The 25,449-nt window shown below is 38.1% G+C and overlaps 1 protein-coding gene across 3 annotated transcripts in view; it reads right to left on the minus strand.

Annotated features, from left to right (window-relative positions):
• The window catches only part of AKAP6 (A-kinase anchoring protein 6), a 532,388-nt gene that overhangs the window by 236,422 nt on the left and 270,517 nt on the right, over positions 1-25,449 (minus strand). For all 3 annotated transcript variants that reach the window (XM_081290017.1, XM_081290018.1, XM_081290019.1), the window contains one exon: positions 3,521-3,643. In XM_081290017.1, coding sequence (XP_081146143.1) covers positions 3,521-3,643 — 123 coding nt within the window. The remainder of the gene's footprint in view (positions 1-3,520; positions 3,644-25,449) is intronic.

Below are 25,449 nucleotides of genomic sequence, written 5' to 3' on the forward strand. Positions count from 1 at the left end.
TCCAATAGTGATATAAAGCAGATCAGTGATTGCTGAGTAATGGAAAGGGAAGGAAAGAGGAATTACAAAGAGTCATGAAGAATCTTTTGTGGGTGTATTAGTGTGTTCATTACCTTGATTATAGTAATGATTTCATGGGCATATATGATTTGCAGGTTGTCAAAACATAATATCGTATACTTAAAAGTATACCATTTATGACAATTGTACCTCCATAAAGCTGTTTTTAAAAGTAGTAGAAAGACAGAGGTGAGGGAAGAAACAGAGAACTGAGTCTATTCAAGAATAGACCAATATAATGCTATTTTAGAAGTGATTTTCAAAGAAGGATTGTTCGATACCCCCCAAAATACACTTCCAAAATGACATTTTCTTGAAATGTCATTTTCTAAGAAGATAGGAATTACAGTTTTGAAAGGAGCAGCCAGGTTTCAAGCAGAAGATTAATTATCATGGAAAATCATTGATGTATAATTGCAATTTCACAGTATTTCTTACTGTTAAAATAAAGCTCCTTCATATCTTTCATAAAAGTATTATAAAGCTTTAATTGATTTGTGTTGGTGAAAACCCTTGGTTACCATCATGGAAAATAATTGAATCAAATATCAAAATATAAATGTACAACTTTTGTTATGATTTTTATATTTGTTTTTCTTTACAATTAATATTACAGGGTGCCAGCTATTATACTAGGGTAGATTCTCACTCTATGGGATTGTGTCTCTTTTCATTTAATGTTAAGTTATAGAATCTATAAAGTCATTTAAATAAACGTGTAGCTATCTCTACTATTGGATAACCTTGCAAATACTACTTACCCACTTGTTAGAAGCAAAAGTCATTTACATAGGATGTAAGGAATATAAATCTCTAGACTTACTTATATATTTGCTTTTAAGGGAAGGTAAACTTTCTTTGCCTTCTCTTTGAGAATAACAATATTAATTCAGCATGACAGCAAGAATATGCAATAAAAATATAAATGACAATAATGGTCAGAAGGACAATATAGACACACAGAGACAGAAAAACTTAGTCTGTTTGAAGGATTTTTGAGCCACAGGCTATGTCTAGAGTAATGAACAGCATGAACAGTAACTATTAATGATTCCTTTTTTTTTTTTTTTTGCAGTTCTGGGGATCAAACCCAGAGGCTGGTGTATGCTAGGCGGGTGCTCTACCACTGAGACACATCCTAGCCCATGACTGTCCTTAAGTGTCACTTAGTAGCAATCCATACACTCTAGGGCTTTAGCAACTGTCAGGCATTGTTATTCATAATTTCAAAAGTGAAATTTGTGATTGTGACTTAATATCCAGTGGTCATAGTCTCTTACTATTTGAAAAGCCAAGGTAGAGAAGATATTCCTAAATTGTCTCCATTCCCACCAACATAATCAGAAATGATCAAGGAGAAAACTCGTCAAAGAAAGTGTTCAATCATTAGGCAGAAACAAGGCTATTCTGAAGAGAACTATCTTAAGAAGGACCTTCTGCTATGTTTCTCCAGTATAGAGATCCATAGCAAAGTAAATAATGATTTTCACGTTTTGGATGAGAATGTCATTATGAGGCAGATACAGATGCCTATAACTCACCTTAAAACATGCTGCAATTTAAAAGGATAGATAGAATAACAGTAGTCACTAGGCATGTGGCAATTTAAATTCAAATGTAGTTAACTAAAATTAAAAATTCATTTCCTCAGGTGCACTAGTCACATTTCAAGCTCACAGCAGACACATGTAGCTAGAGGTACCTGTACAGGACAGTGCAATATAAAATAATCCCTCATCACAGACAATTCTAGTGGACAGCTTTGGGATAGACAGAGACAGAGTCTAACACAAGGATACCAAATAAGGATCTCTGGAGTACTGGAGTTGAGAATGGGAGCACACACTGGTTTAAAGGGGTGTATCACTCAACTCCTAAAGCAGAAGGAGATCTTGGCTCAGCCTCTCCTAGCCCGGCTTTCAATAAGTAACCTAGAGTTAAAGTGCTCTTTATGCCCCCATGCCCTCTGGGACCTCAAAAACTAAATGTGTGTTTTCCATAAAATATTAAATCAAGAAAATTAAGACAGCACACTTAATGTGAAATAAAGTTCATATACTCCTGTTTAAACACAGATTAGAATTTCTGTCAGAACAATGCCAGTGAAAAGTTGACATTCTAATTAATACAATTTACATTATAAAGCACTGAATATCTTTATCTTGCTATTATGAAATGCCCTCTTTTTTAAAAAAAAAAATTGGAACTGTACTCAACAGGGAATTGAATACTAAGGGCACTATTTAAAAATACATGTACAAGAGGGGCAGCTGGGGTCACTGGCATTTTTACACACCATCAACTCAGGTCTCCAAAAAGGGAAGCAATATGCTCGTCCTCTGCCACACATTTTGTCATTTTTATCATCCGTACAGCTATCTGCATGCAGCAAGAGGATTTTGAGGCTTTCTTGCAACAATATAAACATGCTGCAAAACACAAACACATAAACACTAAGACATTTTCTTTCTCTTGCTCTCCTCTCTTTTCTCCCTCTCACAGTCTCTCCCTTCTGTCTCCCACTTAACATCACAGACAGCAGTTCTGCAGCCCTGTGAACACACACATATGTAGGACTCCCACACGGTGTTCACCCGATCCAAATTCTGAGTTTGTAAGAGGGGCAGAAAATCAACCCCACAGTTGGGTACCCAAGGATTCGTGTTCATTGCCTTTGTCAATTTTATGCTATCAGTGAGGGGAATGAAGATGAGACCCTTAAAGCTTGGATTTTCATTTCCTGTGACAATGTGCTTTTTCTTCATGCTTTATCACTCTCTACTACTTGGTTTCCGCCCCTTCATAATTGATATCGGCCATTTGAAGCATTCAGTAAAAACCTCATGAGGTTCATCAAATGTCCCCCAGTCTATAATTCTTGCTTTTAACATACTCAGAAACATATTCATCCAAGTGTATTTCACTTCTCCTCCATGGTTTTCTCTGTGCACAGGGACGGGTATAATGGCAGTTGTATTAATTATCTGCTGAAAAATCCACATAGCAGCAAAAATGATGGAGATCATTGTTTTAAATATTTTATTAAAATAACCCAGTGTAGAACAGATAAAGTAGACCCTCTTGATAATGAGAGGCTCATTAATTTTACAAGAATTCTAGAAAGCTTAGAATGGTCATCAAAATTGTCTTTCATTAATCTATTTTTTTTTTAAAGAGGAAAACCTTTGTCACTTGAGAGAGCAAGGCACTAGTAAAATTTTCTAAGGTATTTTTAAATAGTTATTTACCCTTCTGGAAAAAAAAAATTTAAATTCTAAATTTCATAATATTACTTGAAACACCTATAAATCTTCAGCTTTTGTAGTTTACCCCATTAGAATTTGGTTTCACTAGCATGTAATGACTATTGGTAACTAAAACTGATGTTTTAAATAGACAAACAAGCGGCACATTAACGTCCTTCAATTACTGATAATAAGAGCAATACAATCTTGCCTACCAAGTGTGTCTCCAGGTACAGTTTGAGGCCATCCGTCTCTGCTTTAGGGGGAGTCCAATTCTCAGTGGTTTCCATGGCTTCATTTAACCAATGAATAAATTCATCCAGCTTGTTGACAAACCCCTTATGAGAGAAAATAAAAGGGCAAAAAGAAAAAGAAAGGCATATTAGTCAGTTATTTTTTAAGCCAAACTTAAAAATTCCAAACTTCACCGTGATGAAAGTGATACCACTTCACACACACACACACCCTAGCGCCATTTTTGCTGTGATGAGATTTCTACTATTCCTGGCCTTGAAATCTCTCCAAATAGGAAAACAAAAACGAATTTTTAAAACATGTTCTTTTCATTTCCCCCTCCCCCTTAGGAACACTTTCCTGAAGAATCTGGATTGGATTGTGGGGTATCACTGCATAGGTGACCTCAAAACATCAAAACATTTTTGGTATCTGTCAAGTATCACCTTGCCAAAAAGTCAGATCAGATGTTTTAGGAAAGCCCACTGACTTTAGGTGATAAAAGCATTCTTGTAAGGATGGTGTTCTTTACTCAGAGGCCTATGGAGTTGAGTTGCCTATGCTGAACTAGAAATATATTCTGAAATCACATAAGCACTTGGACAAGCTCTATCTGAGGTCCAAAGGTCTGGCTGAGCCTTGGTGCTAAGAAAAATGGAAGAGAAGAAGAGTAAGGCCGATGAACAAACACAACCACCTGACTCTGGGTATGTCTGGACATAAATATTCTTGTCTAGCAAGCACAAATCACAATAATCTTGCAATTTTTCAGATAGTGGCTATAAAATTTTATTGACCATTTAAAAGAACACATCTGTAGAAACGAAAAATATTTTGAAGAAATGAAAGACCAGCTACAAACCTAAGCAAAGGCATGGGGCTTAGCGTCTGCTTTCCATGTCTAGGTAAACAGCACCACCTGGAGGTCATAATGAGCAAGGGCAGGCTGCCACACTTTTAAGCTTGGGATGCTATTTCCCCATTAAACTAACTCCTTCAGGTTTGCCTTTTTATTAATTTTGACTAATATCTTTAATGCATAACTGGGCTATCCTGAAACCAAAGTGAGAAGAGCGAAAATTCATTTTCTTTTATCATGCCTCTGAGAAGCTATGTTTTGCTGTTTAGCATTCTACTAGATAATTCTTTAAGGTCCATAATCCTTTAATTTGGGCAATTGATTTGTCTCAAAAGAATTATTAGAAAAAGAAATATGGGATCAGGGAGGGTTATAAATATAAAGGCAGAAAAATAACACTTAGAAACATTCCTATCTATTAGAGGACAAAGCAGAGATGTGGACAGAGGCCCAAGGAATCAGATCATACCGTCTTGTCCACAGTTTCATACTGTCAACCTAAATGGAGCTCAGTATTTTACCACATGGGGTAGAATGTCATGTATTTTCCCCATATTCTATAAATGCTAGCAAAAGCTTTCTATATTGAAATGTCCCTACTGTGTCAAGACTCAGAGGACACAGGTGACACATTACTAAGATTTCACAAATGAAAGGGTTTTTAAAGTGTTTTAAAAATCTATCCTAATCAGGTAGTTTGGTAAAGCCAATAAGAAATATCATATTAGAAACAGTTTAATCAGAAACTGTGACCTAGACAATTGCAATTGGATGATTTTGCATGAGGTAGTTCAATGCATCAATCCTGGCCTCCAAACCGAAACTAATGATATTAATGAGGCTTCCTTTAAATATTATTCAGAAGAGTTTCTTTTAGATGAGGTAAAAGCGTACTACAGAGAACATTTCATGAATTTCACAACTACATTCCCTTACAAAATATATTTCTAATGACCCACAAAATCAACATTTTTCTAGTTTCTTCATATTACAAGTTTTTCTAAATGCTAGTAATCTATGCCAAATAATTCATTTTGTCCTTTCTCATATATTTTAGATACCAGTTTTTCAGCTTCTTCTCCTTTCCTGCATTTTCATAAATTTAAGAGTTGCTTTGTTTTTCATTTCCTCCCCAATACTTGACTCTTAATGTAGAAGTTACACATATCCACATTCAGTCTTCTCAAGAGAGCTTTCCACCTGTTCAGCATGATATTCCCCAAACTCCTTTTTCTGATAGACTACTTAGGACTTAGAATATTTCACAAATTCATATCTGACTTGATGATTACCATGAAGCCCTTCAGATGTTTACATTAAGTTTATGAAAAGTAGAGACAGAGACTATTAAAATTCAAGTCTTAACTCTTGATACTCTCATAATGGAATTTTCATAAAAAAATCGAGAACCTTTGTTGAACAGATGGGCTTACAGAAATATTACCATCTATAGAAGTTTATCAGCAAAGCAGATGGTTGATGATTGTGAGGTGAAAATAGTATTTTATAGTACTTACAGTATTGGCCACATTTTTACTATTGAATTTGGACTTGAGTTGCTATATCTGTGTAAACAATTGGTTTTAGCGAAAAATTAAGTCAGGAAGTCAATTATTTTGGAAAGGACTGATTAAATCCAAGAAGACAAATAGTAAGAGATAGTTTGTAAAATATAAGCAGTAATAGACTATTAATTACTTTATTTCTCTCTGAAAAACAAATTAATGAGAAAGTACCTAAATGGATATAGGTGCCTCATTATAAAAGGTTATTCTTAGCCAAGGATTATTAAACAATGTGTATCATATCTCCTAAAAGAACCATGATTACATAGGTAGCTGCAATTTTTGAGGTGCGTATTAGGCAAAATGCATGGGAACTGAGAGAACTTTTATGGATCATCTCTCTGTAGCCCAGCTTAACAGAAAAACTGTTTGTTTGTCTGGTGTCAAAGAAACAAGGCCCTTTAAAGGCTCCTCTCTGGATTTTTTTTTTAAATTATATTCTCATTTGTACCAATTTTTATTTGTTGCACTTTTCCTCTTTTCTTGTCCATACTCAGTTTTATCAGTCACAATAGAAACCTGAAAAATTCCAGTGTTCCTGCCTAATAATAATAATAATAATAATAATAATAATAATAATAATAATAAACTAAGTATATCTCCCTCTTGAGGAGATCTAAGTTTTCTACTTCCTCTCCTGCTTCTATGTGTAAGTTTCAAGAATATACAGAAACCATGAAAGCAAGTGAAACTGGAGTCCATTCAATTCTTGCTATCTTTGTCAATTCTTCTCCACCTCTCTCAGCCCCTACCACGTATTCTGTGTAGAGTGTCTGTGGGTTATCCCTATATCATGGGGCTCTCTTCCTTAGAAAGATCAAGGAAGTAACTCTTGATACATATACCAGGTGGGTATGCAAAAGTATTCACATTTAAACACATACAACACATGTTTGATGCTCATTTTCATAAGTTCTGCTTAAATCTTGGTGGTATGAATGTAGGAAAATGAGTCTGACTTAAATAGCAACATAGGAAAATAGAGAAAATATTTTAAAAATTATTTTTGAATACCATTTAAAATCTAGTACAATAAGTACTGATCATTTATTCATTCCACTAACAAATATTTATCAAGTGCCTAGTATGTGCAAAGCACACTCCTAGAGTGTAAAAATAAATACCATTGTGGGAAAATTTTCAGCAGACAATAAAGCATGTGTAAACACTGACCTACCAAATTCAAGTAATTTTAATCATTAATAAAAATAGATTTACAATAAATAAGAACAGGGACACACTCTTGGACCTTTTGAAACATATCCTATGTCATGGTTTGAACAGGAGTTTTCTCTCAAAGGTTCCTGTGGATGCAGAAATAGAGGGAAAATGACTGGATTGTGAGAGCTGTCATCTAGTCAGTCCATTCTAGTTTGAATGGACTGGGTGGTAACTGTGGACAGGTAGGACAGGACTGGAGGAGATGATTCAGTGGGTGTACCCTTGGAGGGTGCATCTTCCTTGCGGCTCCTTCTCTTCCTCTCTGCTTCCTGACCCTGCCATGAACTCAGCAGCTTTCCTCTACTAGGCCCTTCCCCTGTGGTATGCTGCCTCACCTCAGGCCCAAACCCAAAGAGTCAGAACTCTATGGACTGAGACCTCTGAAACCATGAACCCCAAATAAACTTTTCCTTCTCTAAGTTGCTCTTGTCAGGTATTTTTGGTCACAGCAATAAAAATGCTGACTAAAACAGTCTATATCAGAATCCTATCTGTATCTAAATTTGTTCCTGTGGTTAATATTGATCTATCTGGTGTTTCTCTAAGACTCAGAGTTCATACTTACTTACCTGGAGAATCAAAGATGACTATAAGAATCAGACTTTCGTCATGACAGTTCTGTGCTGCCAACTGCACTACATAAAAAGCACATTTTATGCATATTCAACTTATTGCCACAAGCTGAATCACAAACTTTTGAAAGTCCACATTTCAGTCTTCATTATTCAAACTTCTAGTCATGTAGTTGGTCACTCTCTTTCCCATCATTTTCTACCACCAAATTCCTACTTTCCCTCTCTGCCCCTTCTTCCATTGCCTTTCTCTGCCTTTCTCACAAGCTGTCCAGGGTCATATGGAAGGTGATACAATCCAGAGGCCCAAGTGCTCCCCACCCTCTCATGGTATAATTGCTTCCTTCTGGGTAGATCCCTTAGCACATTCATATCTGATACAGGCTCTGAGAGTCCATAACCTCATGACTGGGGCTAAACAAGGACTCCAACTCCAAAAGAAATCTCAGTCATTAAACTTGGAAGAAAATGGAACTACAGCAGGTTCTCACCAGTTGGCAGCACAGATCCTACTTTCAAATCATTTGTATTTTCGAAGTTCTATCATAAGATTTTTTTTCAACTTACTTTTAAACTTTCTAAAGCATCAATCTCTTTAAAGACTAAGAAGCAGTGAAAGTGCATGCAAACATATACTTATTGGTTTGTAAAAAAACATAATTTGCTAGTCCTTAGCTAACTGACACACATTTGAAGTGGAAAACAAGATATTTTCCCTTCATTGTGGAGTCAAAGCCTAGGGATTTTTTTTTTATATGACATGACTTTTAGGCCAAAATAAAATTGAAAATGCTCTAAAAAAAGAAAAAGGAAGTATACAGCAGGAAGTCGATACTGTGCAGTCAAAAAACTCCAGGAGGTGGTGCTGAGTATAGTCATTTACAGATGAGGAAACTAAGGGTCAAAGGTGAGTGACCTCTCCTCTGGCAGAAGCAGGATTTGAACCTGGATCTTAATCCAAAGTCTGTTCCTTCCTCAGTAACACACTGCCAGCTTAAAAACAGCTCTTCCAGAGACACAGTTTCAGAGCCAGGTGAAGAACCTGCATTTCTTCCCAACCCAACATCCTGGAACTGAAACAGAATCCTCCAGGTTCTATGCCCTTCTTCTTTCACATTCACTTTTTTTCCCCCTGAAAAGGATTTGTGATGAGGATAAATGCATAAAAAGATGCAAGTAAATATCACTGTAAAGTTGATTTCCTGACATAAAAAAAATTAAGTGAAAAATTTAAGGGAAGTATATTCTTGAATGAGCCCATTCCACTCATGCCTCAACTATGGCTGAGTGTGGCTCACAGAAGAGATGGTCCTTGGTTATCAAGGGGCAGTTTAGCCACCCCCATAAACTGCTAGTTTTCTTTTGTTGTTTGTTTGTATGTGTATGTGAACATGTGGCATTCCACCCTCAGAAGAATTTACATTTCTTTTTTTCTTCTTTTTAGTACTGGGGATTAAACTCAGGGGCACTAGACTACTGAGCCATGTCCCCAGCCCTGTTTTGTATTTTATTTAAAGACAGGGTTTCACTGAGATGTTTAGTGTCTCACTTTTGCTGAAGCTGGCTTTGAACTTGAGATCCTCCTACTTCAGCTTCCTGAGCCACCGGGATTACAGGCATGCGCCACCGGACCCATCAGGATTCATGTTTATTGATGGACAGAGAAATCAGGTGTGATGTCTGATCCAGTTTAAATCAAATTAGCTCCTCTCAGTGAGTGGCATGCTGATGAACATCAAAAAAAGTAAACTAGGGATCCAAGATGGCAGGCCAGAGGGAGGCAGTATTCTGTGTCGCTCAGTGACCTGGGACTCATGTAGTGAAAATACTGCTTCTCTGCTAGCAATATTCTTGCTCCAGGGCAGAAATCACGTCCCAGGTGGCCCAGGGCTCCAGTCCTCAACTTCAGAGTAGGTCTCCCAAGTACTCGCTCAGGCAGGACTACTGGGTACCCAAGTGAGACCATCAGTGGCAGCAGCACCCGCACAGAACTTTTAGCTACCCACACTAGAGAAATCACAGATGCTGCTCCCATGTAGGACACCCTGGAGCTTCCCATAAGTAGGAAATCTTGCCACCACTCCCCATCTACCAATGTAGGGCTCCCTTGGTGGCCGCCTTCATGGGACTCTGCAGCAGCGGAGATAGTCCCTTACATGCAGTAGCCTGCCTGCACCCGAGAACCTCACACAGGCTCTGAAGTCAACTGATAGCCACACACTGCAAGGCACAGAGCTCATCTCTGAACTCATCGTCCAATACCATCGCTCCTGGCTCCCCCTGCCCAACTTAATACCCCACCACTGAAAGCAGGTGCCTCCATCTTGGGTCACCTTCATCACCATCTTCAGTGGGGGCAACTCCAAGTTTGGAACTGTGGCTGGCCAGGTACCCAGTTTCTAACTACCACTTTCTCCAGCAGCCACTAACCCCACACAGTGATACCCTGGTTACTTTCACCAGCCTGAGGGTGGACATACCAACTAACAATAGATGACCCCACCTATTAGATGAGAAGGGAAGCAGGAAAGACACTGATCTCCTACCAACACAATACCTGTTTCTTCCTTCAAGATTTTTTTTCCTCTCCCTCTCTATTTTCCTGCCCTCACATCCCCAACATGTGAAACCAAGTACTATGCATGAATTAGGATTTTGAGGACTGACATGTCTGAATAGTATATTACAGTTGTGTTGAATATATTTTTTCTTTTTTCCCCACCAGTTTCTACAATTTTAACATTTTTTATTTTTCTTAATATATATGTGTCTTCGTTTTATGTACTCTACTGTCTTCCCACCTACTTGTCTACCCCAAATTATTTCCTCTCCCTTCTCCTGTTACTAATCTTCCTCTTTAGATTTCTCTTTCATACTTCCTAAGTTATAATAACTCTACATTGTCACCTTCTACCTCCTCATCATATCATCCTACTCCTCACTCCAGGTTCTTTGTCCACCATTAGAAATTGTAACCCTTTTACAAACCTACTGAGTATATTGTAGATAATAATTGAATTTATCATTTCTGTACATTGTGACCAAACTGTAAACATTTTAATAGCAAAAATTTGTTTTTTTAGGGTGGATATTGTTATATTGGGAGCTGCTAACATTGTCCTTCGCCTCAAAGGAGAGGTATTGGATCCCTACAGGGACACTATAAGGCTATAGGGTAAAAACAGTTACATAAGTCATATGGTTTCCCCAAATTGAATCAGGATGATATACACAATTTAAACAGATCAATTTCAAGTGATGAAATAGAAGATGCCATCAAAAGCCTACCACCAACCAAGAAAAACCCCAGGTGGATACACAGCCAAGTTCTACAAGACCTTTAAAGAAGAACTAAAACCAATATTCTTCAATTTATTTCAGGAAATAAAAAAAGAGGGAGCACTTCCAAATTCATTCTATGAAGCCAATGTCACCCTGATTCCAAAACCAGGCAAAGACACGTCAAAGAAAGAAAACTTCAGACCAATATCTCTAATGAACATAGATGCAAATGTTCTCAATAAAATTCTGGCAAATCGAATACAAAAACATATCAAAAAGATAGTGTACCATGATCAAGTGGGATTCATTCCAGGGATGCAAAGTTGGTTCAACATATGGAAATCAATAAATGTAATTCATCACATCAGTTGACTTAAAGATAAGAACCATATGACCATCTCAATAGATGCAGAAAAAGCATTCGACAAAATACAGCATCCCTTCATGTTCAAAACATTAGAAAACCTAGGGATAACAGGAACATATCTCAACATTGTAAAAGCTATCTATGCTAAGCCTCAGACCAACATCATTCTCAATGGATAAAAATTGAAGGCATTCTCATTAAAAACTTGAACAAGACAGAGATGCCCTCTTTCACCACTTCTATTTAACATAGTTCTTGAAACACTGGCCAGAGAAATTAGACAGACAAAAGAAATTAAAGGGATACACATAGGAAAAGAAGAATTCAAATTAGTACTATTTGCTGACAATATGATTCTATACTTAGAAGACCTAAAAAATTCCACCAGCAAATTTCTAGAACTAGTAAATTGATTCATCAAAGTAGCAGGATATAAAATCAACACCCATAAATCAAAGGCATTTCTGTATACAAGGAAAACTACCCCATTTATAATAGCCTCAAAAAAAATACTTGGGAATCAGCCTAACAAAAGAGGTGAAAGACCTCTACAACGAAAACTACAAAACACTAAAAAAAGAAATTAAAGAAGACCTTAGAATATGGAAAGATCTCCCTTGTTCTTGGATAGGCAGAATTAATATTGTGAAAATGACCATTCTACCAAAAGCATTATACATATTTAATGCAATTCAATCAAAATCCCAATGACATTCCTCATAGAAATAGAAAAAGCAATCATGAAATTCATCTGGAAAAATAAGAGACCCAGAATAGCTAAAGCTAGAGCAATCTTTAGCAAGAACAGTGAAGCAAGAAGCATCACTATACCAAACCTTAAACTATACTACAGAGTGACAGTATCAAAAACAGCATGGTATTGGCACCAAAATAGACCTGTAGACCAATGGTACAGAACACAGGACACAGAGACAAACCCACAGTCTCTTCAACAAATGGTGCTGGGAAAACTGGAAATTCATATACAATAAAATGAAATTAAACCCCTATCTCTCACAATGCACAAAACTCAACTCATAGTGGATCAAGGACCTAGGAATTAAACCAGAGACCCTACATCTAATAGAAGAAAAAGTAGGCCCAAATCTCCATCATATCAGATTAGGCACCTACTTCCTTAATAAGACTCTTATAGTGTAAGATTTAAGATCAAGAATTAATAAGTGGGATGGATTCAAACTAAAAAGTTTCTTCTCAGCAAAAGAAACAATCAATGAAGTGAATAGAGAGTCTACATCTTGGGAGCAAATTTTTACCGCTTGCACATCAGAGCACTAATCTCTAGGGTATATAAAAACTCAAAAAGTATATATATAAAAAAAAACCCAATCAATAAATGGGCCAAGAAACTGAACTGACATTTCTCAGTAGAGGATATATAATCAGTCAACAAATATATGAAAAAATGTTCAATCTTTCTAGCTAGAGAAATGCAAATCAAAACAACTCTAAGATTTCATCTCACTCCAGTCAGAATGGAAGCTATTAAAAATACAAACAACAATGAGTATTGGCAAGGATGTAGTGGAAAAAGGCACACTCATACATTGCTGGTGGGACTGCAAATTGGTGCAGCCAATATAGAAAGAAGTATGGAGATTCCTTGGAAAACTGGGAATGGAACCACCTTTTGACCCAGCTATCCCAATACTCGGTATATACCCAAAGGACTTAAAAACAGCATACTACAGAAACACAGCCACATCAATGTTTATAGTAGCACAATTCACAATAGCTAAACTGTGGAACCAACCTAGATACCCTTCAGTAGATGAATGGATAAAGAAAATGTTGTATATATACACGAAGAATACTACTCAGCAAAAATAGAGACAAATCATGGCATTTGCAGGTAAATGGATGGAGTCGGAGAATATAATGCTAAGTGAAGTTAGCCAATCCCAAAAAACCAAATGCTGAATGTGTTCTCTGATAAAAGGAAGCTGATTCATAGTGGGGTTGGGAGGAGGAGCAAGGGAGAATTTGACAAACTCTAGATAGGGCAAAGGGGTGGGAGGGGAAGGGGGAGGGTATGAGGGTAGGATAGATGGTGGAATGAGATGGACATCATTCCATAAGTACATGTATAAAGACAGGAATGGTCTGAATATACTTTGTATCAACCAGAGATATGAACAATTGTGCTCTATATGTATAATATTAACTGTAATTCATTCATTCTGCTCTCATATATAAGAAATTAGAATTAAAAAAGTAAACTATTTTCACTCTATGAAAAAAACTGATCATCCTCTGCTATTAAAATGTATTTACATCTTTCTTAGTATTCCAAGATTAAAATATTAGTGAATGTCCTTGTCCAGATAATTCTAGCTGAAACAATAAGTATTCACTATGTGCCAGGACCTGTTTAAGTATTTTATATACAATATATTATTGAAGTCTCACAATGACCATGTAAGATAGATACTGTTATCACTTCCATTTTGCAGATGAGAAAACTGAGGCAAGAACTGCCCACTGTCCTGTGGCTAGAAGGTGGTAGATTCAACCTCAATTCAGAGAGTGCCACTGGCACTACATGAAATCATGAAAAGCCAACTGATCTTTCAGCTTTTATATATCCTAGAAGAAATTAGAAGATACAAACTATTCAAATGAAGATTGTGAGTGGGCAGAAGGGGACGTCTTTAAAAGTAAAAGAAAAAAAATAAAATAACAATGCTCATCATGAACCAGTAAGGATAATGTTAAGAGGGCAGTTGTTAGAGTCAGACAAAATTGAATTTTATTTTAGGAGTAAACAAAATGAGTTATTTAATCTCCAGACCTCAGTTTCTTCATTTATAAGATACAATAATATTCACCTTGAGGTTACATGAGAAAAATATATTGAAGCCTGATGTAAAACAAGGGCTTGATAAATGATTTTTAAAAATCATTCCTAATAAGTTCTAGTTTGATATTCTATTGCACTCAAAAAAATGTTTGATTGTTTACTAAGTCCAGCACTGTGGTAGATGCTGAAGAAAAGATGGATGAGAGAAGTCCCTATGTGACTAGAACCTAAGGAGTACCAACAAGAACTCTAGGGATTCAGAAGTGTGTTAGTCTATCTGTTGCTGTGACAAAAATACCTGAGAAAAGGAACTTAAAAAGAAAAAGATTTATTTGGGTTCACAGTTTCAGAGGCTTCAGTCCATGGTCACATGGCCCCATCACTTAGGCCTGTAGCAAGGCAGAATATCATGGGTTGGATGTGGAGTATGGTGGAACAAAGCTATTCACTTCATGGTGGCCAGGAAGTAGAAAGAAAGAGAGGGGCCACAGACAAAATATACCCTTCAAGGACACAACCCAATGACCTAACTAGGCCTACCTCCTAAAACTTCTACCACTTCCCAATAACCCATTAAACTATGAATCTATAAATGGATTGATTATTCATGAGATCAGAATCCTCATAATCTGATCACCTTTCAAAGTTCCACCTCTGGACACTGCTATGTTGGGGACCAAGCCTTTGATACATGAGCTTTTGGGAGACATTTAAGATTTAAAGGATAACAGAGAAGGAGTAATAGTTTTTGCCTCACATCATCAATCAGAAAATAAGAAGAGGATAGCATCTGAACAGTAAGAATTTTATTGCCTCCCTACTCCCCCAGTGGGTCTGGAAGTGATCATAGTTCCTTATTAATAGCCACAAGTTTAAAAATAATCTGATAAGTTTCCTAAACAGGCCATATTCTTTGGAGCAAGTCTTTAGATTAGCAACAGGGTACCACTGAGTAATAGCTAAAGGATATCATACTCACTGCTTTATTTAAGCACTGAAAACTGGTCAATTAGAACTCCGTTTAGAAGCGACATTATGTCTTGAGATTTGTTACGTATACCTAACAACATATATATTTAATCTTGCATTTTGCACATAATTATTATATGCAGAATTCCAATAAGAAACGTCTAATTTAAATTTGCATACAACAGCACTCAAATGCATTTTGCCTTTTCCTAACCACCTATCTAAGTACTTAATATGCTCCCAAGACCCAGAGGCTCAAAATGAAGTGCTAAGGAGTTAAAAGTAGTGCTCTGGATCCTATCACCTTATTCATTTACCTATCTTCCTGCCTATAAAATCCCACCCCAATGTGGTGTGTCCTTTTAGAACAAAGACTGAAGAGAAGGGGAAGTGGTTTCAGGTAGTGTTAACTCTGATGTCACAAAAACTCAAATACTGAAATGCCTTATTAAATATTTAGCTTCTTTTCTAAAGGTTGAATGGGATGGCTTTAGAATATAAAAATATTCCTCATGTAATTCTTCCAGAATAAAGGTAAAAAGGCTATAAGCAGGAAATAGCAAGAAAGGCAGAGTTCAAGCTTTGGAACACCAGATCATATTCTCTCTCTAACCAGACTTACTTTCATGAGGTCCACAGAGAAAAAACAAAGGACAGTCACATCCTCTGCTGTCTAAGCTTCTGTGAGAACCCTAGCCCCTGTCACACAACTCAACCACTCCTGTCACAGCCCCGGTTTAGGTCATTCCTTCTGTACTTTGACCTCTCCCTTTTCTGTCCACCTTTCCTTTCTTTCTCAGCTTCTGTTTCTCTTTTGCCTTTTTCTTCTCCCCTTCTCCTAGCCCTCTCCCAACCAGGTTATTCAGTCCACTTTTTCCTTCTCCTCGGTTTCTCTCATCTCTCTCCCTGATCTTTTTTCTTACAGCTCAAAGTCTCCCCGCCCAACCCCACCTTTTGGGTCTAATCAATCATTTTCAATAAACAACATTTCCCAACATGTCTGTGAAGTTTTAATGAGAAGGGCTGGCTCCTCCACACTGAAGTTCACAGCTGAACATGCTGTTATAATCCTGGGTTTAGATTAGCTCTAACTACTTTCCTGATAGGTAAGACAAATCAAGTATCTAGAATAGGAATGTACATGGCTAGATGGGAGTGCATGTAGAATACTAAGGTTATTCAAAGGATTATATGTGATGTTGAGTTACTGTTTATCCAAATTTTCTCTAGGAAGCATACCATTCTTTAATAATGACAAAGTTGTTTTTTTTTTTAAGTTGAAATTCCATGTGCAAAGATTATTATACTGAATGAATAAGAAAATGCTACAGCCAACTTCCTCTCAGAGAAGGCCAGGGCAGCAAGTCAGTAAAGAGTACTAATTCTGCCAGTACAATATCAGGAGAGTAAAGACAGAAAATAGGAAAGGAGAAATGAGATGAATGTCCAATCTTCAAAAGATCCTTAGACTCTCTCTAGTTCAAAGCGTCCCGCCATCCCATTTTACAGGTGAGGAAAATGAGGCTCATAAAGGTTTTGTGCTTGGCTGATAACACATAACCCACAGGAAGCAGAGCCAGAAGAAGTTAGGTTTTGTGTTCTCAACTATCAAACTCTAATTTTGCATCTTAAAGCTTTCATAGTCATCTTTTAGACAAGATTGAAGTTTAAAAAAAATGGCGGGGGGTGGGGGGAGCAGAAGTAGGATTAACAAAATTCTAGAATACTGTTTAGTAAATTTATATACTATCAAGATTGAGTAGCTCTAGGCCAACTGAAGTAAGGATTAAATTGCCTTTTTTGTTCAAACTTCATATGTATGCACAAATATGCACACATGTGAATTAGTTCCTTTGTTTAAAAAAGTGTTTGAGACTTTACTATGAATAAGAAATTGTATTAGAGCCTATGCCTCACTTATTAATGACCCAGATTCTTAAAGAGTTTAGTGCAATGGTAGATATAAAATGTGATATGTATGACAATGTCGATCAATGCTTCTCAGACTTTCAGTCTCAAGACGCCTTTGAATTATTAAGAATTATTGAAGACTCAAAGAACTTTTGTTTTCTTTGAGTTATGTCTATCAATTTTCATTTTAGAAATTTTTAAAAATACATTAATTTTAAAATGATGATAATTTATTATGTGTTAAATAAGGTATTATTATGAAAAGTAACTATGCTTTTACAAAATAATGGAAAGAATGGCAGTTAGCTGTATGTAAATTCTGTGACCGTCTGGCTCAATAGAAGACAACTGATTTCCATTGTTAATTCTGCATTTAATCTATTACAACATCACATATCATGCAGCCTTTGGAAAATTCCACTGTAAACAGAATGAGAATAAAAAGGCAAAAAAACACTTTAGTATTAATATGAAAATAGCTTTAACCTTGTGGACCCTTTAAAAGGGTCTTTGAAGTCCCTGAGACGCCTGGACCACACTCAGAACCTCTGATCTAGATAATCCCAAGTGCTCAGGGGCCATTGGAAAGGCATTAAACTTAGCATTGAAGCATCCAGGGGAGCTTCGTGGAGGAAACTGCAACCAAGCTGATCCCTGGCAGATAAGTCTCAGTAATTCAGAAAAAGAACAAAGAGGACTGGGAGGAACAGAGAAGAACATTCCCAGCAAATAAAGCCCAAGAGAGAACAAACAGTTTGTTCTGAGAACTCTTAGCTTGAGCATGGCTAACACTCTGCAGGTGAACAGGAAAGCAATGAAAACTTAGGTTGGAGAAACTGGCCAAGAGCCAGGCCATATTTGACATGTTCTGGAGTTTGGACATCATGCTGAAGACAATGGGAAGCTGCTGAAATTTTGAAGCAGGGGAATGAGAGAATTTGATTGCCATCTTTGAATACTCACTCTGGCTGCAGTACAAAGAAGAAATTTCCAGTTGTAAGGCTGGGAGCAAAGAAGCCAATTAAAAGGCTGTTATAGCATTCTATGAAGAACTTCATGAGACTAGAGTAGTGCAGCATCAGTGGATGTGGAGAGAATATGCCAAGATACAGAGAGTGCTTGAGAGGAGAATGGACAAGACCAGTTGAATAGGATATATGAGAAAGATGTTAGAACCTGAGATGACTTTCAACATTCCCAGAAAGAAGGAATAAGAAGTTCAGAAGGAGGAATTATCTGAAGGAAAATCATGAACATGATATTAGATATCATGAATTTGGTTTTGTGATTCACTAAAAGCATCCAATGAGGTGGCTGATAATATGAGCCAGTAACTCACGAGCAGGACTTAGAGAAGGCAACAATAGCAGGGCACTGGAGACATGGATGCACTCATCTTCCTCTACCCCAGCCCCTCTCTCCATTGTCTGTCTCTGTTCTGGCTGTGTCTCAAAATCAGTTGTGAAATTTTTAAACATAAAGTTAATTCAGAGAAGAGAAATCTCTTCAAAGACTATCAGGGCTACAAAGATAAAGAGACAACACTAGGAATATTTTAGTGTTGATGTTGGAGGGTGGGGAGTTCTTGCAGCTCCTTTGCGACAAGCTTGCAATATCTGGTAAACCTGGAGATGGGATGTTGTAATAGGAAGTGTTCTGGACTGGAGAGACAGGTTTCAGTTGTAAAATGAAGGTATTGAGCTATTGTTTTTTCATGTCTTTCTGATTGTTAACATGTATGGTTCTTGCATATATAACCTCCTTCAAAGTCAGAGATGTTCAGATGATTTACCTTCTTCCTTCTAGTTAGACAAGTGACTGATCTTTTAGGTCTTCCTTATACCCTCTCAGTGTCTTCTAATCTGCTCACCCTATATATCCTTTATGATCCACTCAAATGCTCCCTCCAACAAACCATCTCAATTTCTGCTACTTTTGAAGTACATTTTCTTTTTTTTTTATTGTTGGTTGTTCAAAACATTACATAGTTCTTGACATATCATATTTCACATTTTGATTCAAATGGGTTATGAACTCCCATTTTTACCCCATATACAGATTGCAGAATCACATCAGTTACACTTCCATTGATTTACATATTGCCATACTAGAGTCCGTTGTATTCTGCTGCCTTTCCTATCCTCTACTATCCCCCCTCCCTTCCCCTCCCCTCCCCTCTTCTCTCTCTACCCCCTCTACTGTAATTCATTTCTCCCCCTTGTATTATTTTTCCCTTTCCCCTCACTTCCTCTTGTATGTAATTTTGTATAACCATGAGGGTCTCCTTCCATTTCCATGAAATTTCCCTTCCCTCTCGCTTTCCCTCCCACCTCTCATCCCTGTTTAATGTTAATCTTCTTCTCATGCTCTTCGTCCCTACTCTGTTCTTAGTTACTCTCCTTATATCAAAGAAGACATTTGGCATTTGTTTTTTAGGGATTGGCTGGCTTCACTTAGCATAATCTGCTCTAATGCCATCCATTTCCCTCCAAATTCTATGATTTTGTCATTTTTTAATGCAGAGTAATACTCCATTGTGTATAGATCCCACATTTTTTTTATCCATTCATCTATTGAATGGCATCTAGGTTGGTTCCACAGTCTTGCTATTGTGAATTGTGCTGCTATGAACATCGATGTAGCAGTGTCCCTGTAGCATGCTGTTTTTAGGTCTTTAGGGAATAGACCGAGAAGGAGAATAGCTGGGTCAAATGGTGGTTCCATTCCCAGCTTTCCAAGAAATCTCCATACTGCTTTCCAAATTGGCTGCACCAATTTGCAGTCCCACCAACAGTGAGCAAGTGTACCCTTTTCCCCACATCCTCGCCAGCACTTGTTGTTGTTTGACTTCCTAATGGCTGCCAATCTTACTGGAGTGAGATGGTATTTTAGGGTGGTTTTGATTTGCATTTCTCTGACTGCTAGCGATGCTGAGCATTTTTTCATGTACTTGTTGATTGATAGTATGTCCTCCTCTGAGAATTGTCTGTTCAGGTCCTTGGCCCATCTGTTGATTGGGTTATTTGTTATCTTATTGTCTAATTTTTTGAGTTCTTTGTATACTCTGGATATTAGGGCTCTATCTGAAGTGTGAGGAGTAAAGATTTGTTCCCAGGACGTAGGCTCCCTATTTACCTCTCTTATTGTTTCTTTTGCTGAGAAAAAACTTTTTAGTTTGAGTAAGTCCCATTTGTTGATTCTAGTTATTAACTCTTGTGCTATGGGTGTCCTATTGAGGAATTTGAGGCCCGAGCCCACAGTATGTAGATCGTAGCCAACTTTTTCTTCTATCAGACGCTGTGTCTCTGATTTGATATCAAGCTCCTTGATCCATTTTGTGCATGGCGAGAGAAAGGGATTCAGTTTCATTTTGATGCATATGGATTTCCAATTTTCCCAGCACCATTTGTTGAAGATGCTATCCTTCCTCCATTGCATGCTTTTAGCCCCTTTATCAAATATAAGATAGTTGTAGTTTTGTGGATTGGTTTCTGTGTTCTCTATTCTGTACCATTGGTCCACCCGCCTGTTTTGGTACCAGTACCATGCTGTTTTTGTTACTATTGCTCTGTAGTATAGTTTGAAGTCTGGTATTGCTATACCGCCTGATTCACACTTCCTGCTTAGCATTGTTTTTGCTATTCTGGGTCTTTTGTTTTTCCATATGAATTTCATGATTGCTCTATCTATTTCTACAAGAAATGCTGTTGGGATTTTGATTGGCATTGCATTGAACTTATAGAGAACTTTTGGTAATATCGCCATTTTGATGATGTTAGTTCTGCCTATCCATGAACAGGGTATATTCTTCCATCTTCTAAGATCTTCTTCTATTTCTCTCTTTAGGGTTCTGTAGTTTTCATTGTATAAGTCTTTCACCTCTTTTGTTAGGTTGATTCCCAAGTATTTTATTTTTTTTTTGAGGATATTGTGAATGGAGTGTTTGTCCTCTTTTCCATTGCAGAGGATTTGTCGCTGATATACAGGAATGCCTTTGATTTATGCGTGTTGATTTTATATCCTGCCACTTTGCTAAATTCATTTATTAGCTCTAATAGTTTCTTTGTAGACCCTTTTGGGTCTGCTGGGTATAGAATCATGTCATCTACAAATAGTCATAATTTAAGTTCTTCTTTTCCTATTTTTATGCCTTTAATTTCTTTCGTCTGTCTAATTGCTCTGGCCAGTGTTTCGAGAACTATGTTGAACAGAAGTGGTGAGAGAGGGCATCCCTGTCTTGTTCCAGATTTTAGAGGGAATGCCTTCAATTTTTCTCCATTCAGAATGATGCTAGCCTGAGGCTTAGCATAGATTGCTTTTACAATGTTGAGGTATGATCCTGTTATCCCTAGTTTTTCGAGAGTTTTGAACATAAAGGGATGCTGTACTTTGTCAAATGCTTTTTTTGCATCTATCGAGATGATCATATGGTTCTTAATTTTAAGTCTATTGATGTGGTGAATAACATTTATTGATTTCCGTATATTGAACCAGCCTTGCATCCCAGGGATGAATCCTACTTGATCATGATGCACAATTTTTTTGATATGTTTTGAATCCGATTCGCCAGAATTTTATTGAGGATTTTTGCATCTAGGTTCATTAGAGATATTGGTCTGTAGTTTTCTTTCTTTGAAGTGTCTTTGTCTGGTTTAGGAATCGGGTGATGTTGGCCTCGTAGAATGAATTTGGAAGTTCTCCCTCTTTTTCTATTTCCTGAAATAACTTGAAAAGTATTGGTATTAGTTCCTCTTTAAAGGTTTTGTAAAACTGCTGTATACCCATCCGGTCCTGGGCTTTTCTTAGTTGGTAGTCTTTTGATGGTTTCTTCTATTTCTTCAATTGATATTGGTCTGTTTAGGTTGTCTATATCCTCCTGACTCAATCTGGGCAGATCATATGACTTAAGAAATTTATCGATGCCTTCACTATCTTCTATTTTATTGGAGTATAAGGATTCAAAATAATTTCTGATTATCTTCTGTATTTCTGAAGTGTCTGTTGTGATGTTGCCTTTTTCATCCCGTATGCTAGTAATTTGAGTTCTCTCTCTTCTTCTCTTTGTTAGCATGGCTAAGGGTCTGTCGATTTTATTTATTTTTTCAAAGAACCAACTTTTAGTTTTATCAATTTTTTCAATTGTTTCTTTTGTTTTGATTTCATTAATTTCAGCTCTGATTTTAATTATTTCTTGCCTTCTATTTCTTTTGCTGTTGTTTTGCTCTTGTTTTTCTAGGATTTTGAGATGAAGTATGAGATCATTTATTTGTTGTTTTTTTCTTTTTTTAAGGAATGAACTCCAAGCAATGAATTTTCCTCTTAGAACTGCTTTCAATGTGTCCCATAGATTCCGATATGTTGTGTCTGTGTTTTCATTTATCTCTAAGAATTTTTTAATTTCCTCCTTGATGTCTTCTATAACCCATTGATCATTCAGTAACCTATTGTTCATTCTCCAAGTGATGCATGATTTTTCCTTCCTTCTTTTATCGTTCATTTTCAGTTTCATTCCATTATGATCAGATAAGATGCATGGTATTATCTCTACTCCTTTATATTGTCTAAGAGTTGCCCTGTGACATAATATATGATCTATTTTTGAGAAGGATCCATGTGCTGCTGAGAAAAAAGTGTAACTGCTTGATGTTGGGTGGTATATTCTATACATGTCAATTAAGTCTAGATTATTAATTGTGTTATTGAGTTCTATAGTTTCCTTATTCAACTTTTGTTTGGAAGATCTGTCCAGTGGTGAGAGAGGTATGTTGAAGTCTCCCATGATTATTGTATGGTGGTCTATTAGACTCTTGAACTTGAGAAGAGTTTGCTTGATGAACATAGCTGCACCATTGTTTGGGGCATATATATTTATGATTGTTATGTCTTGTTGGTGTATGGTTCCCTTGAGCAGTATGTAGTGTCCCTCTTTATCCCTTTTGATTAACTTTGGCTTGAAATCTATTTTATTTGATATGAGTATGGACACTCCTGCTTGTTTCCGAAGTCCATATGAGTGATATGATTTTTCCCAACCTTTCACCTTCAGTCTATGTATATCTTTTCCTATCAAATGCGTCTCCTGTAGGCAGCATATTGTTGGGTCTTGTTTTGTGATCCATTCTACTAGCCTGTGTCTCTTAATTGGTGAGTTTAAGCCATTAACATTTAGGGTTATTATTGAGATATGGTTTGTTCTTCCAGCCATATTTGTTTATTTATGTTACTAAACATGGTTTGTTTTCCTCTTTGATTATTTTCCCCCCTTTACTGTCCTACCTCCCACTGTTGGTTTTCATTGTTGTTTTCCATTTCCTCTTCCTGAAATGTTTTGCCAAGGATTTTTTGAAGAGATGGTTTTCTAGCTGTAAATTCTTTTAACTTTTGTTTATCGTGGAAGGTTTTAATTTCATCTTCCATCCTGAAGCTTAATTTCACTGGATACACAATTCTTGGTTGGAACCCATTTTCTTTCAGAGTTTGAAATATGTTATTCCAGGATCTTCTAGCTTTCAGAGTCTGTTTTGAAAGATCAGCTGTTATCCTGATTGGTTTACCCCTAAATGTAATCTGCTTCCTTTCTCTTGTAGCTTTTAAAATTCTCTCCTTATTCTGTATGCTGGGCATCTTCATTATAATGTGTCTAGGTGTGGATCTCTTATGATTTTGCACATTCGGCATCCTGTAGGCTTCTAGGATTTGGGATTCTGTCTCATTCTTCAAGTCTGGGAAGTTTTCTCGTATTATTTCATTGAATAGATTGCTCATTCCTTTGGTTTGGACCTCTATACCTTCCTGTATCCCAATGACTCTTAAGTTTGGTCTCTTTATGTTGTCCCATATTTCTTGAATGTTCTGCTCATGGTTCCTTAACAGTCTTGCTGAGCTGTATATGTTCTTTTCAAGTTGAAATACTTTGTCTTCATTGTCTGATGTTCTATCTTCTAAGTGTTCTACTCTGCTGGTAGTATTCTCAATTGAGTTTTTAAGTTGGTTTATTGCTTCCTGCATTTCTAGGATTTCTGTTTGTTTGTTTTTCATTACCTCTGTCTCCCTGTACAGTTGATCTTTTGCTTCTTGGATTTTTTTATGTAATTCATTGTTGAAGTGATCTTTCATTGACTGATTTTGCTGTCTAATGTCTTCCTTGAGACTCCAGATCATCTGAAGCGTGTATATCCTGAATTCTTTATCTGACATTCCATCTGCTGCAGCTATTACCTCTTCTAAAGTTGAGTTGACCTGCATTGGTTGTGGCCCTTTCTTTCCTTGTCATTTCATACTGCTCGCGTTTCTTTCTGCTTGGTGAAACTGTTGTTTTTTTGAAATTTTCCCCCTATATATTTATATTACTCTTGTATAGTTGAAAAGTCTCCCTTGCAGGGCGGGCAGCAGCTGTGCTCCTCCTCCAGTTGGTGTGACATGTCTACCACGCCTGCGGACCCCTGGGACTGTTCTGCCGGTCAGTCGCAGGTCTGCCTACCTTGCAGGCGCGGGCGGTGGCTCAGCTCTGCCCTTACACCAATTGGGGTGACGTGTCTACCACGCCGGGGGGTCGCTGGGCCTGTTCCGGGCGCGGGAGGCGGCTCTGCTCTGCCCCTATTCCAATTGGTATGACGTGTCTACCACTCCGGCGGGTCGCTGGGCCTGTTCCGGGCGTGGGTGGCGGCTCTGCTCTACCCCTACTCCAATTGGTGTGACATAACTACCACGCCGGCGGGCCACTGGGCCTGTTCAGGGTGCGGGCAGAGGCTCTGCTCTGCCCCTACTCCAATTGGGGTGGCATGACTACCACGCCGGCGGGCCTCTGGGCCTGTCCCGGGCGCGGGCGGCGGCTCTCCTCTGCCCCTCCTCCAATTGGTGTTACATGTCTACCATGCCTGCGGACCGCTGGGCGTGTTGTGCCGGTCGGTCGCAGGTCTGCCTACCTTGTGGGCGCGGGTGGCGGCTCTGCTCTGCCCCTTCTCCAATTGGGGTGACGTGACTACCACGCCCGCGGGTCGTTGGGTCTGTTCTGGATGCGGGCGGCGGCTCTGCTCTGCCCCTACTCCAATTGGTGTGACGTGTCTACCACACCGGCAGGCCACTGGGCCTGTCCCGCCGGTTGGTCGCAGGTCTGCCTACCTTGCGGGCTCGGGCGGTGGCTCTGCTCGGCCCCTACTGCAGTTGGGGTGAAGTGATACCACGCCGGCGGGTCGCTAGGCCTGTTCCGGGCACGGGCGGCGGCTCTGCTCTGCCCCTACTCCAATTGGTGTGACGTGTCTACCACGCCAGCTGGGCCTGTCCCGCTGGTCGGTCGCAGGTCTGCCTCCCTTGCAGGCTCGGGCGGCAGCTCTGCTCGGCCCC

Source organism: Spermophilus citellus (genome assembly GCF_964194105.1).
Source record: "Spermophilus citellus genome assembly, chromosome: 4".
Lineage (NCBI taxonomy): Eukaryota > Metazoa > Chordata > Mammalia > Rodentia > Sciuridae > Spermophilus > Spermophilus citellus.